The sequence below is a fragment of the Theropithecus gelada genome, chromosome 14 (assembly GCF_003255815.1).
Source record: "Theropithecus gelada isolate Dixy chromosome 14, Tgel_1.0, whole genome shotgun sequence".
Classification (NCBI taxonomy): Eukaryota; Metazoa; Chordata; class Mammalia; order Primates; family Cercopithecidae; genus Theropithecus; species Theropithecus gelada.
Genome location: NC_037682.1, coordinates 59,444,884 through 59,462,566, shown reverse-complemented (window position 1 = coordinate 59,462,566; position 17,683 = coordinate 59,444,884). Strand labels below are relative to the sequence as shown.

Genomic DNA, 17,683 nt, shown 5'->3' with positions numbered 1-17,683 from the left:
TATGTAAACACTTAAAAGCACCAAGTATTACAGCAAAAGCATTAAAAGCTGAATCAGAAGAGTACACTCTGAATTCATGATAATTATTGTTTCTAAGGTGAGAGAATGAGACACTACAGGGGATTAAAAAGATACATTTTTACCTGTAATTGTTAATGTCTTTATTAAAAAGGAATTCAAAGCAAGTAGGAAAAAGCGTTAATAACTGTCAATTCTGGGTATGTTGATACATGTGCATGTTCTTATTCTTTACACTTTTATATCTATTTGTCATTTCTCAAAAGTATTACAAAAAATAAAATACAAAAAAGCACATTATAGACCAGAGGATCAGTCATGAGGTTGCTGCAGTATTCCACAATAAGGTTGTGAGGTGTAAAATAGGTTATATTACATTGGAGACAGAGAGGAGTCAGATACACAGCTCTTAAGGAGATAGGTCTTAGTGGCTGTTTGAATGTTTAGTTGGCTCAGGCTTCTGTAACAAAATACCATAGACTGGGTGGCTTAAACAACAGACATTTCTTTCTCACAGTTCTGAAGACCAGCAAGCCCGGGATCAAGCTGCCAACAGAGTAGGCTCCTAGTGAGGACTCTCTTACTGCTTACAGTGTGCTGTCTTCTCCCTGTGTCCTCACAGTGTGTCTCTCTCTTCCCCTTCTTATAAAGACACTAATCCCATTCATGAGGGTCCCACCCTCATGACCTCATCTAACCCTAATTACCTCCTGAAGGTCTCATCTGCAAATACCGTAACCTTGGGGGTTGTGGCTGGAACACATGAATTTAGTAGGGGGACACCAACATAACAAATGTAATGATAAGAGAGGCTGTTTACCCATCTGCAGTACTTTGCTTGATATGTAATGAGTTCTGAACAATGATTGCTGAATTCTGTGAATGACATTTATACTTTTCGTGGTTGTAAAGAGTCACCCATGCAATGTGAATTCAGAGGGAGGGGGATAATCATGGGAAAAGATAAAAGTGTTATCTATTACCTCAGAGAACAACATCAAGGAATTAATTTCTTGAGCAATAACCTCAACCCAATCTTAACAAGGTGAGTCACTTCAAAAGCCCTCCTCTAAATGCTAGAGAACACTTACAGGGAACTACTTGTCTTCTATTTTTAAAAGTCATTGGAAGACCATCCCAGCAGTGTTCTCCTCAGCCATTACTGGTCAGAGAGGCTTAGTCAAAAAACATCTCTTGAAGGAATACAAAGATGGCAACTGTGACCTCGGCATTCATAGAGTCACTTCTATATATGGTCAAAGTTAGTGTCAGTCCCAGAATCTCTGGATTCTGGGTAGAGGAAGGAATAAGCCTATTGCAGAAGAAGGAGACATGGATAAGGAGCGTAGACAAGATTAAAAGAGATTTAATTAAAAACTAGATGTGATCTATTCCATATCCCTACCATAACCTGACTTCTGGAAGATCCTATTATGACGGAGAGGGAAAACATTTCCCTTCTCAAATCTACAACCTCAATGCAAGCACATCTACTATCCTCCTAGGAACTGAGGATGCCCAATGCTCCAGAGCTTTATGGAATACTAAAGATCTGCTCATGGAAGGGCTGGGAAGCATGAAGTAGAGGAGGAAAACTAATGCTAGAAGAATGGGCATAGTGGTTCCATGACTCCTTCCACATCTCCATAGGCTAGGGCAAACCTGATCTTACAGGATCTCTCTACCTCTCCTGAAACTGAGTGAAGCAAGCCTGGGCTACTGTGGTGCCATTAGTCACAAAAGGATCTCATACTGACCCAGGAATTGGGATTTGACAATTGAGTTTGCTTTAGTAGGTTTCTAGAAGAGGATTTAGTGCTGTATGACACCACAAGAACCCAAGATTTCTGATCTGTAATCTATCATGTAAAGTGATAAGCTACTTATATGTGTTCTTGCTCATGGATCATTTTAAATGGAAAACAATAGAACAGGCCCACGTGGAGCCAGCTGTTATCTAAGAACACTATTCTATAGATGTTGGTGGTAGTTGCATTAGTCAAAAATGTAAGAAAATCAGAGTCAGTCTCCAGACAGAACCCTCCTATCCTATTTTCCATGTCAGTCTAACAGCAACTAAGAAATCCAAAGAGTCTCCCTTCTCCCCACCCCACCCAACTCCTCACAGAGAGCTGACACCCTGCTCTGGGGGTGTCAGCTCTTGCATATAGCCCCCACAAAGTCACAGGTGTCAAATCCCCTCCTCTAATGGTCAATGTCACAGGAAAAGACCAGACAGTTGGTTCCCAAGGTGTGCTTAGACAGCTTCTGTAAGTATGAACTGGAGCTTGGGAGACTAACCAAGGAATCTTCTAAAGACGAAGTCAATGATATCTCCCAGCGTATCTTGGATTACTGGAGAATAGGAAATACATAACACAGTAGATTTCCAAGAACCTAACGACTTCAAATTTGGACTTGTTGGGCTTATGGATTCTGTAATTTATCTTATGAACAATCTTTGCACAAAGAGCAAGTGTCCAAGACAGCCAAAACTTTCATTAGTGTTCTCTTGAGGCCAAGAGCACTTTTTCCTAACCCTCTCCTTCACGGCTCTTAACCCACCACTCCCACCTGCTCAGTACTCCTCTCCTCCCTGAATTGGTGACAGCTCACCATTTACTACCAAATAATTACAGCTCTTTGTACATCTCTCCATTCAGCAATCCTAGGATCACCTGCCAATCCCAAAATCTCCTGAACTCCTTCTTGCAGGAATGGGTGCATTTTGCTCCAACTATTCTAAAACTTCCTACTCATGTTCTAAACCTCAGCAACAATTTTTGAAGTAGTGGCTAAGAGCAAGTATGCTAGAGCCAGACTGAGTTAGTATCCTAACTCTGCTGTCTACTAGCTATATGACCTTGACCAAGTTAATGCCTATCTCTTAGTTTCTTTTGTAAAATGGAAGAAAGAATTGTGCCCACCTCAGATGACTGTTGTGAGGTTAGGGCTTAGAGCAGTGCATGTACCCAGGAAACTCCACAAAACTTTTAACCATTACTGTGATTCAGAGATTTCCCTGACTCCCCCAGGAAGAGTGAAAGTCTTCTTTCTCTGTGCTGCCATCGTATCTGGTGTTGACTTGAGTTAAGGCAATTACCTTAACAACCCTTCAACAACTGTTTAGATCACTGTGTCCATTAGACTGTGAACTCCTTGAGAGCAGCATGGTCTTGTTATTGCCACTGTATCCTCACATGACACAAGGCCAGGCAGAAAATAGATTCAACTAGTTCTTCTATAATGCTAGTTTTGAAATACAAATAGTTCAAAGACAATTGACATATGTATTAGGGAACTGAGAATAATGTGAATTTCATGTTTTCTTACATGTAACTCCACTTTCAAGAAAGTAGGTGAACACAGAAAACTGAACGCAGCTGAACTGAACTGAGTAAGAAAGCTCAACATGCACACATGCATATACCTCAAACATCGATCAGCTACTTCAGTTCACCACTTGTGTTATGAGCCACACCCATTCACATCTGGTATTACAACTTTCTGTCCAATTTCATTTCATTTTATTTATTTTTTAGAGACAGGATCTCACTCTATCACCCAGGCTGGAGTACATGGCATGATTATAGCTCACTGTAGCCTTGAACTCCTGGGATCAAGTGATCCTCCTGCCTCAGCTTCTCGAGTAGGTAGAATTACCGGTGCATGCCACCATGGCTGGCTACTTTTTTAATTTTTTGTAGAGATGGGCTCTCACTGTGTTGCATGGACTGGTCTAGAACTCCTGGGCTCATGATGCTCCTGTCTTGGCCTCCCAAAGACAGGAGGGATTACAGGTGTGAGCCACTGTGCCCAGCCCATCTTTTTCTTAAATGTGTCACTGATGAAGTTTTTCAGTGTTGTGCCCCTACCTTCATTTTTCCAATAGGTCCTGTGGTCTTTATTGCATAACTTTACATAGTGTGATGAGTTTAACAATATGTCTCCTTATAATAAAAAGAACTGTATTCAACAGACTTGTGGTTGATGGTAAATAACTCTTTTTCTTCATGGATACCTAAGACTCCTGAAACTGTAGGAACCCCTATTCATCAGCAAAAGTTGTTTGGACTAGCAGTCTGTCCCACAATTAAAAGCAATATATATTTATTCATAGCTAACTACATGCCAGACTTGTGGTGAGCAGTAGAGACACTGTGGCTAATAAAAAGCAACATCTGCAACTCTTTTGGTCTAGTGGGAGACAAGAATTGAGAGACAAGAAATTACAACAGATTGGGCTAGATGCTATTAAAGAATAAAGCAACGAATTTTCTCCTGGAAGGAAAGACCTCCCTGAGAAAGTGTTCCTTTCCCAGATCTTTCCACCCGATAGTCTCTTTCCTGGCTTGCCCCCATTTCTGCCTCCTTACTCTACTTCCTGAGTCACCAGCACATCAGCACTGAGCAGAGAGATACAAAAAGAGTTAATGTGGCACAGGTGGGAGGGAGAAAGGCCCTGAGGGAAGCAGGTAGAACAGCCACATAAAGAGCCCCACAGGCACTGATTAAAGAAAAAAGAAGCTGCCAACACACAGTGCTTGAGATCTTTCCCAGTCAAGCCTTCTGCTGGTGATTTCTTCCTCATTCATTTATCCATTCAACATGTATTAAGCTTCTTGGGTGGGCTAGATCCTGGGAGAAGTCAATCTACTCGTCCTGCCTCCTCCAATGTCAGAGATGCTTCTTCCTCAGATGGCTGCTACTCTGAGTTGAGTGCCATTTTCTCCCTCTATGTCACCTCCTCTCCCTCTGGCATGCCAGGAATGAGACTCTAGTGGGACCCACTTTCGTATCGTGAAGAAGGAAAGGAAACGGAGAAGAAAAGTCCTGTTTCATACTGCCATCTCTCTCTCTGTTGCTCCCCAGCCCCAATTTCAACTCTCCAGCTGGTGTTCAGCATCAAGTTCAGAACGTAAGCACCCTGCACCCCAAAAACCTAGCAAGTTTTCCCTTGCCACACCAAGCTCCCAGATTCACTCCAGATTCCATCTGCCTCCCACTACGGTTTCTCCCTTTCTTTCTACTCTGCCTCCTCTCTTCCAGGATGGTTGGTGCAGAGAATGGGCAATTGCTCAGAGCTGGGCAAACCTTAATATCACTGTACCCACCAGCTCTATACAGCTGAAGAAGCTGAGGTCCAGAGGTCTTGCCCAAGGATACACAGGCAGGGACAGGACAGCCGGAAGCCTGATTCCCCACCCTGCCCACAGCACTGGCTTTCTCCTCATAGAGACTGAGACTGACTCTATTTGGACCCTGAGGAAGAAAAGTATTCATCTCCGCTCCACCCTCTGCTGACATCCAGTTAGAAGGCTCTCTCTGGCTATCTATACCAGCCACTGCAGCAGGCAGCCTCTTCCTCACTACCCCTTCCTCCCACTACAATACGTATAAACTTTTAGGAGCAAAGGATTCTCCTATCTAAGATAGAATTTCGACTTTAATTATCCATCCAAACCCCCACTAACCAAAAGTTATAACCCTGTGATCCTCCCAGCCCTGCACTACTCCTACACATATGCCATGGATGGGTTTGTGCCACTGTGTGACACCCCCAAAATCTCTCCCCTTGTCTTTCCTATCAGGAGTCATGCCCCCCATGAGCCCTCAAGTTGTGCCCACCACAGAATGACAGAAACTCTACAACTCAATTCCACCTTCCTACACCCAACCTTCTTCATACTGACTGGCTTTCCAGGGCTAGGAAGTGCCCAGACTTGGCTGACACTGGTCTTTGGGCCCATTTATCTGCTGGCCCTGCTGGGCAATGGAGCACTGTTGGCAGTGGTGTGGATAGACTCCACACTACACCAGCCCATGTTTCTACTCTTGGCCATGCCAGCAGCCACAGACCTGGGCTTAGCCACATCTATAGCCCCAGGGTTACTGGCTGTGCTGTGGCTTGGGCCCCGATCTGTGCCATATGCTGTGTGCCTGGTCCAGATGTTCTTTGTACATGCACTGACTGCCATGGAATCAGGTGTGCTTTTGGCCATGGCCGGTGATTGTGCTGTGGCAATAGGGTGTCCACTGCACTACCCTGTCCTGGTCACCAAAGCCCATGTGGGTTATGCAGCCTTGGCACTGGCACTGAAAGCTGTGGCTATTGTTTTACCTTTCCCCCTGCTGGTGGCAAAGTTTGAGCACTTCCAAGCCAAGACCATAGGCCATACCTATTGTGCACACATGGCGGTGGTAGAACTGATGGTGGGTAACACACGGGTCAACAATTTATATGGTCTGGCACTTTCACTGGCCATCTCAGGTATGGATATTCTGGGTATCACTGGCTCCTATGGACTCATTGTCCATGCTGTGCTGCAGCTGCCTACCCGGGAGGCCTGTGCCAAGGCCTTTGGTACATGTAGTTCTCACATCTGTGTCATTTTCTGGCCTTCTACATACCTGGTCTCTTCTACCTCACACACCACTTTGGTCATCACGCTGTCCCAAAGCCTGTGCACATCCTTCTCTCCAACATCTACTTGCTGCTGCCACCTGCCCTCAACCTCCTCATCTATGGGGCCCGCACCAAGCAGATCAGGAACCAACTCCTGGACACCTTCACATTCAGAGAAAGCCCGTTGTAATGTCCAGTGGTAACAATGGAGCCTAAGAGTGGAGGTGAGGGGACACTCGGAGGGGAGTCTGGGGGTGTGAATTATGTTATCTTCATCCCACTGTCTGCATATGACTGTTACCATCATTTAACAGGTAATTGTTGTGGAGTCCCTACTATGTGCAACACTGGCATCTGTAAACTTTGACTTAAACATGTATTCTGCTTGGGAGGAGGCAGGAGGTAGAGGTCAGGGGGCTACACTACCATGCAGGAAAAATCAGTGAAGGATCATAATAAACAAGATCTAACTTAACTCCCCTTCCTGCTCGCCACCTCCATTATTTCAGTCTAAGTCTTCCCATGCTCCCACACAAAAGCTCCTCTATAGATCTCAAACTTGATGGATGTGCTTGGCACTGCCGCAGATGGTGGCGCTGTCCCTGGAGTCAAGTGCTTGGGTACCTGTCTGAAATCACAGCCCTCTCTACTCCTGGAGCCAGATTCTGTTTTCAGACTGCCCTCAGGAAACGAGTTATTATACAGGCTAGTCTCCCACCTTCTGATAATCTAAATAATGTGCCCTGTGGTACCAATTTGGCCACTTCAAATTCAAAGAATCCTCTTTTGGTCTCATCTGTAATTACTATTCTTCCTTACCCCAACTCCCACCAAAGCCCCCAAAATTAACAGCTAGAACTTCTTCCCCTTTGACTGCAGCTTCAGAGGTCAGGGGTCCACTGAAAGAAATGTTGATATCCCAGAAAATCACTGCAGCCACATCATCTGATTGCCTGAGGCTGCATTACTACGGTTTCTTGTCAATCTGCCCTTTTGTGCACCCTCAACAAGAAGGTACAATCCCCAAATAAAATCCCCATCGGCACCCCCATTTGTCTTCGCCAACATCATTAGAAGCACATGACGTTAGTGCAATATGATAGATGAACATTTCGCACTTCTGTACCTGCCAGAGCAAGAACAGGAAGTGTGGCGATGTTGCCCAACAGGGGATTCATTTTCAGCTAAGACACCACACTGGAAGGGACATTACATAACAAAAGGTCTTTAATACCATCATGGAGTTCAGAATAGGTATAATATAATAAGTATAATATGGCAGGGAGTCAGTGTTATGAGATCAGAAAAAGCTGCAGACTGCAAAGGCAAACCCAAGCTCTCCAGGAAAACTATCATAACCACAGGTATTGGAGTTAGACATGAAAACCTGAAGCGAAGAGCAACCCAGTCCGCTCAGCACAGATAGCTGGACCAAGCTGGACCACGGAACACCACACAGATAAGGAAGCTGCAGATCAGAAAAAGATGATGCCATCTCCGGTGCCACACTGGGTCTTACCAGGTCATCAATAACAAGGACTAAAGAGTCCAGAAGCTCTGTATGATTTTCAGAGGCATCATCACACTGCACACAACTAGATACAGAGGAAATCTACAGTCAACCTAAGTGTGGGCTCATTCATTCTCAAGACTAATTTTTTTTCATGAGGTTCTGAGTTTAAACGGCCTCCAAGCAATGATTTTGCAGATAACTGTGACACAATTCTAATCCTAATGAGTCACAAGTCTTGAAGATGTTCATATCCTTTTCTTACTCTAAATTCTCCTTTATTGCAGTGAGCTGTGATCACACCACTGCACTCCAGCCTGGTGACAATGAGACCCTGTCTCATAAATAAATAAGTTCCCCCTTAATAAATCTATCCTAAGAAAATAATTGACATGTGAACAAGCATATATGCAGTAAGATATTTATTGATTATAAATAAATATGTGTGATAATCCTGTGTCTCACATATATACAGGTATACGATTTTTTGCCTTTCCCCTCTGATACACGAAAGGGAAATCATCTGCAGCCAACATTCATAAACAATGAATTCTGTCACCCTCCCACTACATGAAGACTCTCTTCTAAGGCACCTTCAACTCCTGGTTGTGCACAACTTTTCAAGGTAGCTGGTTCCAGAGCTGTACGTTGTCCATTGTAGCGACTTTCTTCCTTCAAGCTAAAAATCCACTCCCTTGGACATTTGTATCTTGTTCCAAATTGAGATTGCATACATACCTGCCATATGATAGTTTCAAGAGTTTTACCACACTCTCATTCCTCATGACAACCTGAGAATTAATTATAAGCCCACAATCCCTCATCCATAATTCCAAAATTTAAAAAAAAACTCTGAAGAAACAATATTTTTTATAACTTTGGCCCAAAACCTGACACCTCAACCATCATGATCCTATTTATAATCTTTATTTATCTTATTTAGTGTGAATATTCATACATCTAACTTCAGAAGTGTTGATGTGTTTGATTATAGGGCACTGTCCTGAATCCCACTGGGGTATTCCTTAATACAGGATATATATATTCCTTTTCTATAATCTGAAAAAAACTGAATTCCAAAATATCTGTCCCTAAAAGTTTCAAATAAGGTATGAGGGGTCTGTGTGATTATCCTTGAAGTCTGAGAGACATGAAGAGACTTGTTAAGGCTCTTTATCACTCTAAAGTCTTTGCTGTCAATACTATTCTATACTGCCCTACAGGTTCATACTGAGAACCTCATGTTCTCTGGATAAAAAGATCCATCTGTTTGTTACCCTCATGCTCTCCATTCAGATCACTCTCAGATACCCTACAGATGATCTGTCTCTCACGCCACACCAGAGGCAAATCCTATAAGCAGGACATGGCCCAAAGAGCCCAGCCCTTAGGCTCACCATCTCCATCCAGGACCCAGTTGCCATCCATTTTCCTTCAGTAACTTTTAGACTCAGTCTTTCTGAGTCAAAAGGAAAGACCGACTGACTTAGTGTTGGGGTAGATCAGTAGGGAATTTAGGGATCTTAGGGAATCATGACAATCAGGCAGCAGAAGAATGTATGGGCTTCTGACTGAGGAGTAATCAGACAGAAGTTTTCACTCCCAATTTCCCCTCTGAGCCCCTCTCCCAAAAGTCCTAAAGAGATACTCCTCGTCCTTTTTTTTTTTTTTTTTTTTTTTTTTGTATAAATTCAAAGGGTACAAGGGCAATTTTGTTATATGCAGACTGCACGGTGGTAAAGTCACCACAGTCCACCATCCCTGCACCAATCTCATTCCTCTCCTTCTCATTCTGGAATCCCCTTGGGATCTGGATGTACACCATTCTCTATCAGTCACTCTCACTGTCTCTATATCGCTACATCTCTGTCTCCTTGCACCATTTGTCAGTTTTATCCCATATCTATGTCTCTTGTTCTTGTGTATGTCTCTCTCTTGCTCTATCTCCACCTGCCTCACTCAGAATTCTTTCCTGGAGAGAACAGAGGTGCAGCTATACTACACCAGGTGACCTCTTTTTGTCAACCATAATCAAAATGTGCTAAAGGGGCATTAGAAGGAAGGGATTTGGTTTCACTTGTCTTAACAAGAAACTTGGGGTTTCTGATTTGGCTCATCATGGCTCCTCTTATCCTGCCCATTTCCTTTTCACTAAACCACTTAGTACTTTCCATCTGGCACTCACTTCTCCCACCACACACTAAAGTGAGCCAAAGGAATGTGTTAGTTAAAGATTCAGTCCAGCAGACTTTTACCTGAATCCTAGATCCTCTATAAACTCATCATATGCTTTGAAATAATTATTTAACCTCTCTGAGCCTATTTCTTTACTTGTAAAATGAGATAACAGTAGTAACTACTTCAAGAGGATACCAAATGGATTAACTAATATAATGAATTCAAAGTATTTGGCACAGCCCCCAGCACAAAAGAGCTCAACATTAATATTTGGTATAATTCCTCTCCTGGAAATATTTGATATTAATTCCTCTCTTGGAAAATAGGACCACACCCACTGTAAAACCTTTGCTCAAAGACCCAGCACCCATATCCATAGCTCTATCTAAGGAGACCTGCCCTCCCGAGGCCAGTTACATCTCCTTTAGGAAAACGTTCCTAACGCTCTTTCCCACCACTGCAGGACCTTTGCCTATGCCCCCACTCATACCACCTCAGCCAGCTCAGATGACAGCCAACTTTGTGGGACCGCTCTACAGAGCTATGCAGGGCTGGGCTAGGCAAGGATACCACCTACACAAAAGAGGTCTTCCTGGGCACAAAGGAGACTCTCCAGAAGGACTCAGAGAAAGGACTCCTTGAACAGATAAGGTATGGAGTAGAAAAGTAACTACAGGAAAGGCTCTCTAGAATGGTTCTTCTTCAGCAAAACACACTTGAGATCTCTGGGCAAAGATGCAAAGGAGATAACATATAGCTAATATTCCAGCTTTTATCTAGCTACTAGGCACAAATCAGACTAGGACATGGAGTGGAGCACGAAGAAATTTTTCCTCAAATTTACCTGCGTAATTCTGCCTTCCTGAAGATTCTCTCGTTACTAAGGCAACATTATCCCAATTATATTCTTACCCTCCACATTGTCACACTGCTGAGCACAGCAACCTCCTACACATTTTCCTGGTTTTCACTGCAATTGTAACCCACCCATTAATAATGGTTTTCAACCTAAGTTATGCATTATAATTGCCTGAAGAGCTTTTAGAAATTGTGATGCCCAGGCACACCCCAGACCAATTAAATCAGAATGTCTGGCATCAGTAATTGATCCAGGCACCAGTAATTTTTAAGCTCCCAGGCAATTCCAAAGTGCAGCCAAGGTTGGGAACCACTGCTTGGTTCTCAGTATAAGTCCTGATCTACATAGTCATGCATTGCTTAACAACAGGGTATGTTCTGAGAAATGCATCCTTATGCAATTTTATCATTGCACAAACATCATAGAGTGTGCTTACACAAACCTAGATGGTATAGCCTACTACACACCTAGGCTGTAGGCTCTAAGGTATAGCCAATTGCTCTTGGGCTACAAATCTGTACAACATGTTACTGTAGTGAATACCATAAGAAATTGTAACACAATGGTATTTGTGTATCAAAACATACCTAAACATAGAAAAAGTAAAGTAAAACCACGACAATATACTCTTATGGTGTCAGACCACTGTCAGTCACATATCATTTTCCAAAACATTGTTATGTGGCTCATGATTGTACTTCTCCCATGTCCTTTAGGACCCCAATCCAACCTCACAGAGAAGCATCTGCAGCTAAGATAGTAAACTGCTTCAGAGATGCTGCTGAAGGGAGGAGAGACCTGATCCTGTTTCCTTAAAGAACTCAGACAAAGAACTACACACACACATACACATATACAAACACACCCTAACAGACACCTGCATTTTCTTTCCCTAATGCAGGAGGATGGATAAGTGACTCAAGAGTATGAATTACATGCTGCAGTGAAGCTAGGAAAGTCACTGTCCTCCCCCTATCCAAGGCACAATTATCTAGCAGGACCTCTATGATGTCATGCAATGGCTTAGAGCCCAAGACCTCAGGTCTCACCTCCCTGGGCCACCTGGGGTTCCTGCAGCAGCCACTGCCCAGCCCAATCCCTCCCATACTCCACCATGTTGGTGGGTACCCCCCACCTGCTGACATTGGATGAAGCTGATGCCACCTGGACCCTCATCAAGGATAAGGTAGGTGAAGTAAGGAGGCTAAAGAGGAAGTAACAAAGTATGACCTCCATGGGTCTGAGCAGCTTGTGAGTAGGAAGGGGTGGGAAGTCTGAAGACAATAATAACCAACATTTACTCAGTGCTTCCATATGTGCCAAGCACTGCAGTAAAGTTATTGGCATGGACTGCCCCCATTTAATGACAACTGTAAAAATAGTAAAAACGTTCACTGAAAAGCAGTGTATAGGGAATTATGAACAAAGAGGAGACACGCTAAGTCAGGGGTGAGACAGCAGATCAGGAAGGCTTCCTGGAAAGAGTGACATTCTAGCTAGGCAAGCAGGAGTTATTCACACAAAGAGGGAGAGGAGAACCTGACAAATAAAAGGTACTTAATAAATATCTGAATTAATGAGAAGGGGGGTGGTGAGTATATAATAATTTAATAGTAATTAAATGTAGAGCATTTGTAAAAACGAGGAAAAATAATAATTCATATTTGAGAACTCCTAATAATCTTCTAGAGCAGAGTTCAAAGAAGCAGTAGTAAAAATAAAGCCAAAGAGATATAAGGGCTAATCTTAGAACCTGGACTTCCTACAGAACCAGCTTCCTATAGAATCTGAATTTTATCTGAAACTCTTTCACAGATCTCCTCCACCTTAACTTCCACAAAATAAGAAATTTGGATTTCGAGGCAGATTTTTATATTTTAAGGAGCAGGACAATCTCAGCTGTATCTGGGTTGCAGGTATCCAAAAATCCTACCAAATCACTTTTCAGTTGCAGGTTGGATGGCAGGAAATTTCAGATCAGATAATTTAGAATCACATTCTGACTATGTGATTTGAAGGAAGGTGAATTTATAACATTCATAGAAGTCAGCCTACCAGGCTTAAAAAAAAAAAAAATCTTAAAGCAGTGCCTACCACACTCAAAGAAGATTTAATGGCATGCTGCTTCCATTCCAAATAGGGTAGCTGCTTACCACAAAGGCCAGCTTCCCAGGGAAGCAAAATCAGGAGAACTCAAGGTCTTCCCAAGTATTAGAGCAACTGGTTTCAGCAGTGTAGAAGGTTGGTCCTGGACTAGATCAAGCAGAATTAGACTGAAAACAAATAGAATCTCCCACTATTAGAAAGCTATGCCATCTCTGAGTATCAAAAAACTCATTATCCTATTTAAACTGAAAATTCTCAGGAAAATCGGAGTAGAGATATGCAGGATAAATCACTGGCATTATGGGGCAAATTCAAGGATTAGGTCACCTTTAAGTGACCTGGTTTCCTGTATCCAAAACCACTGACAGTTTACTGAACATATGGTAAAACATTTGGCTAAACAGAATGTGGCTCAAGAACTCCACATTCAGAATTCGATGGAACCAAGGGACATCTAGGAAAACAATATTCCACCATCACTTTCCTGGGATGCCCCTGGAAAACCTAAATTTGTGGGCCTAAGGTCCATACAATTTCTATCCAGAAGCAAAAGTTCTGTAGGAGCACATAGTAGTCTTAAATAGTGATTCTACCAAGAACACAGTCTCCCTAAGAAAGAACTGCTGAGCTCCTTATTTTTCCTATTTTAGGATAACCACTGGAGCTGTCAAGGTCAGGGAGAGTTAGAATTAGGCAACTTAATGCCTGTCAGCATATAGGAAGAGCATATGGGGAATAAAGAGCCTCCAGGTAAACCGAGATTCACCCTTTTAGCAGAAACTTGGATAATAAGCACCAGGTATTTTAAATGTCACACTCCTATCAGAGGGGGCTCTTCAACAGACACTCCCATTTATCTTACTTGTGCAGGATCCTTGACACCAAAGGAGCAGTTACGGTGAGATTCTGATGTCATGCTTGGTGCATCTGATTTCATGGTCATGGCGCAAGCATTGCATCCAAAAATGTCAACCCACCAGTGTTCTGCTCTCTCCCCTGGAAACCCCACTGGTCCTTCTCAGAGCCCCACCCAAAAGGAAGCATTCCAGTGAAGCAAAGGAGAAGGAATAATGGGAAACTCTCCCATGCAGACCACAAAAGAACATCAGTTATTCCTTTGGCCAGGTGACAAGACAGTAGTCTACAAGCTACCTCAGCTCATCCAAGGTGCAGAGGCAACTCCATAGTTAGCTACCTTCCTCTTATGCTAGGAGGCAGTACTTCCAAAACAGCTTTGTAGCAAAAAGTAGATCAGCCTTAAGGAGCCACTGGTGAATTCTACCAGAAGGCCAACAAAGAGGGCAATGCCATCAGTACGGGGATAGCCATGCGGAATTTGGGCCTGGAGGTAGGGAGTAGAGTACAGCACTGTAAGCACTGGGCTCAAATATACGAGATGCCCTAAGAGGAAACTCTGTGTGCCCTTGCTCCCTAGTAGAGCAGAGAACCAGAAACGTCAGCCACAAAATCCTGAATGGGTTGAAACCATACTTAAGTACAATTACTAGACAGGCTCTTATGTTTCCCAGTTAGTCATGAAAAATAAACTTTCCAGGGTTACCAACCCCAAAAAGGCCATGACAAAACAACAACAAAACACACACACACACAAAATTAATTAAAATCCCTGAAAGCATACTTTAACTAACATTATAAATATGAGGCCTCAAATTCCCTATAAAAACTACCCCTTGCAGCTAGGGTAGAAGGTATATACTATGAGGTAACAGACATGGTAAAAGAATGGACATTCCGAATCTATTTCTGTGTAACCTACTATTGACATCACCCATGTAACCAGTCACCTAAGAAGAATCCTTGAAGATTTTTTTTTTTCTTTTTTGCTTGAGACTCTGTTGAGTGCAGTGGTGCCATCTCAGCTCACTGCAACCTCCGCCTCCCAGGTTCAAGCAATTCTCCTGCCTCAGTATCACAAGTAGCTGGGATTACAGGTGTGTGCCACCATGCCCGGCTAATTTTTCTATTTTTAGTAGAAACAGGGTTTCACCATGTTAGTCAGAATGATCTCCAACTCCTGACCTCAGGTGATCCACCTGTCTCGGCCTCCCAAAGTGCTGGGATTATAGGCATGAGCCAGCGTGCACCGCCGAGGATTCTTTTTTCCGTATCTCCTAAGTGACCAAGTTCTACTAATTCTATAACCTAAATATCTCTAGTATCTTCCCCCTCTATTTTAGTTCAGGACCTTATCATGCCTTGCCTGGAGTATTGCCATACTCTTAGCTCATCTATCACCCTTATTTTATGCCTTCCTATTAAAAATTAGCTTTCTGGCCAGGCGCGGTAGCTCACACCTGTAATCTCAACACTTTGGGAGACCGAGGCAGGTGGACTGCCTGAGCTCAGGAGTTCAAAACCAGCCTAGGCAACAGAGTGAAACCCCATCACTACTAAAAATACAAAAAATAAGCCAGGTGTGGTGGTGGGTGCCTGTAGTTCCAACTACTCAAGAGGCTGAGCCAGGACAATCACTTGAGCACAGGAGGCAGAGGTTTCAGTGAGCCAAGATCGCACCACTGCACTCCAGCCTAGGCAACAAAGGAGACTCAATTAAAAAAAAAAAAAAAAAAAAATAGCTTTCAGAAACACCTATCTGATCCTGCTCCTCCTACCCAGAGCCCTTCAAGCAGCTTCCCACTGCCTTCAGGGCAATTCACTTGACACACACACAAGCCTTTCATAATCTAGTTCCTGTGTGCCTGTCCCTCTTCATACCATACACACAAGCATTATAAAATTATGTGTTCCTAAATGTGCCCCCCTTGGTTTATGAATTCAAGTTTTTTCACTGGCTGACTCTTATGCCTGAATTGACCATTCTCCTACCTAGATAATTCCTTCAAAACTCAAGTATCACCATCTAGAAACCTTCCTTGATCCTCTTTCTATGAAAGGTAAAGACTGTTCAATCACTTCTTGTCTCCTTCACATCTTGCTTTCTATTAATATTTTACATAGCTGTTTACATTTTTGTCTTCTCCATTAGACTAAACTATATCAGGACAAAGACAAAGTCTCATTCTTTTATGTTTTCCCATTACCTAGATAGTTTGACATGTAGACATTCAAAGTTTTGCTGCAGGAGAGCTGGGAGATAAGCAGAAAGCACAAATCTGAACACTATAGAGATGTAACTGAACAGTGAACACTGGGGGTCAATTTGAAGTAGGCAACCAGTTAACTTCTGACCCTAAGTCCCTGACCTATAAACTGGCCACCTGCAGGTCATCGAGGAGCACTTTGGGCCCAATGCAGTAGCAGTCCCTTTCCTGTCAGATGCAGTCTGCTATGACCTACTGGGTGTGCTGGTAAAACAGTCCCGCCCAGCCCATACCCGCCTGGCTTTGCCAGGTCGGCAGGGTCGGAGGGCACTGAAACCAGTGGGGCCACTACCAAGCCTCCTGGAGCAGGCAGGATCTGAGGGTGCCTTCGCCCACTGCACTCGGGAATACTCACCAAATGGCCAAGCAGAGATAGCCTATGAAGAGATGCGAATGTTGGATGGGCAGCCATGCAAGATCCGCCTACAGATGGGTGGCCTGCGCAAGAAGGTTGCCTTCCTGTTGCTGCCACCAGGGCAGGTGAGCCTACAGCAGACTCTTTCCTGGCTCCGAAGCACCCACAGCATCTATGTCATCTACCAGGTCTTCTCTTGTTCCTGGCTGCAGCTGGGGCTGATGCCTACAGCCCATGAGCCCCAGCTCCTCCAGCTACATCGGTCATTACCTGTTGCCTTCTCCTGCCTCAAGTTTTCACTGCAGTCCAAGGGCGTGCTGGGACCACAGAAGCCTCTGACTAAAGACCCATTGCTCCATGGGGCCAACTGGGTCAGACCCAACCTCAGCATCATGCCACCTCTGGCCCCCACATCAGCACCTGCTGATACACCTGAAGCTGCTGATGTGCCCCCACCTGTCCCAGCTCCACCTACACCACCTCCCCAGGAAGGGCCAGAGGGCAAACCCACCAGATTCTCCTACAAGGGCCGAAACCCCTTCCGGAGGGGGCCCCAGATACTGTCAGGTACTGCTAGGGGAAAATGATGATGAGATGGATGGGAGGGACAAAGCGAAGGAGGGAGAAGGCATGAGAATTAAGTATGTGGGGAATCCATTACTCAGCACAGGGCTCTGGTGAAAGAGATGGAATGAGGGAGCCCGGGGAGGGTGAGATGGAATGAGAAGGCCCTGGTAAGGGGATTGGGATGGCACAGAGGACCAGAGGGAAAAGCTAGGGAGGAAAAAGACCAGCTATAAGTCAAGCTGTGACTATCCCCAACCCTGGCAGAGAACTGGCTCTTCAGCCCCCGCAGCCCTCCACCAGGAGCCCAGGGTGGGGGCCCCAGGGACCCCGACGGGCACTCCATGTCCCTGCCCCTGCTGCAGGGTCTATCCTCGGAGTTCGACAGCGACGACTGAAGCTGAAGCAAAAGATTCCGGGGGCAAAGCCCCCAAGATCTGGCATAGGGGTACTGGTCTCTAATAAACATCAGCTGCTGCCCCCCCAAACCATCCTGGGCCCATGCTGCTTATTCCTTCTGGGATCCAGAGAAGAGGGAAGAGTCCCTTCACCCTCTAAGGGCATA

At 44.2% G+C, this 17,683-nt stretch overlaps 2 protein-coding genes across 2 annotated transcripts; both read left to right on the top strand.

Moving 5' to 3' along the window:
• Positions 1-5,652: 5,652 nt before the first annotated feature.
• LOC112607413 (olfactory receptor 52W1-like) lies at positions 5,653-6,614 on the top strand. The gene is given in 2 exon segments (XM_025358553.1): positions 5,653-6,411; positions 6,414-6,614. Coding segments are annotated over 2 exon segments (960 nt in total).
• Positions 6,615-12,017: 5,403 nt separating this feature from the next.
• Positions 12,018-17,606, top strand: C14H11orf42 (chromosome 14 C11orf42 homolog). The gene is made up of 3 exons (XM_025357820.1): positions 12,018-12,157; positions 16,323-17,121; positions 17,386-17,606. The coding sequence occupies exons 1-3, from the start codon at positions 12,086-12,088 to the stop codon at positions 17,514-17,516; spliced, it is 1,002 nt and encodes a 333-aa protein (XP_025213605.1). The 5' UTR covers positions 12,018-12,085; the 3' UTR covers positions 17,517-17,606.
• Positions 17,607-17,683: the final 77 nt, after the last annotated feature.

What these genes read in the sequence shown, in the direction of transcription:
- C14H11orf42 (XM_025357820.1), top strand. Translation starts at nt 12,086, where the DNA reads ATGTTGGTGGGTACCCCCCACCTGCTGACATTGGATGAAGCTGATGCC. An exon ending in GGACCCTCATCAAGGATAAG is followed by an intron (nt 12,158 to 16,322) that starts GTAGGTGAAGTA and finishes GGCCACCTGCAG; the next exon opens with GTCATCGAGGAGCACTTTGG. An exon ending in GGGGCCCCAGATACTGTCAG is followed by an intron (nt 17,122 to 17,385) that starts GTACTGCTAGGG and finishes CAACCCTGGCAG; the next exon opens with AGAACTGGCTCTTCAGCCCC.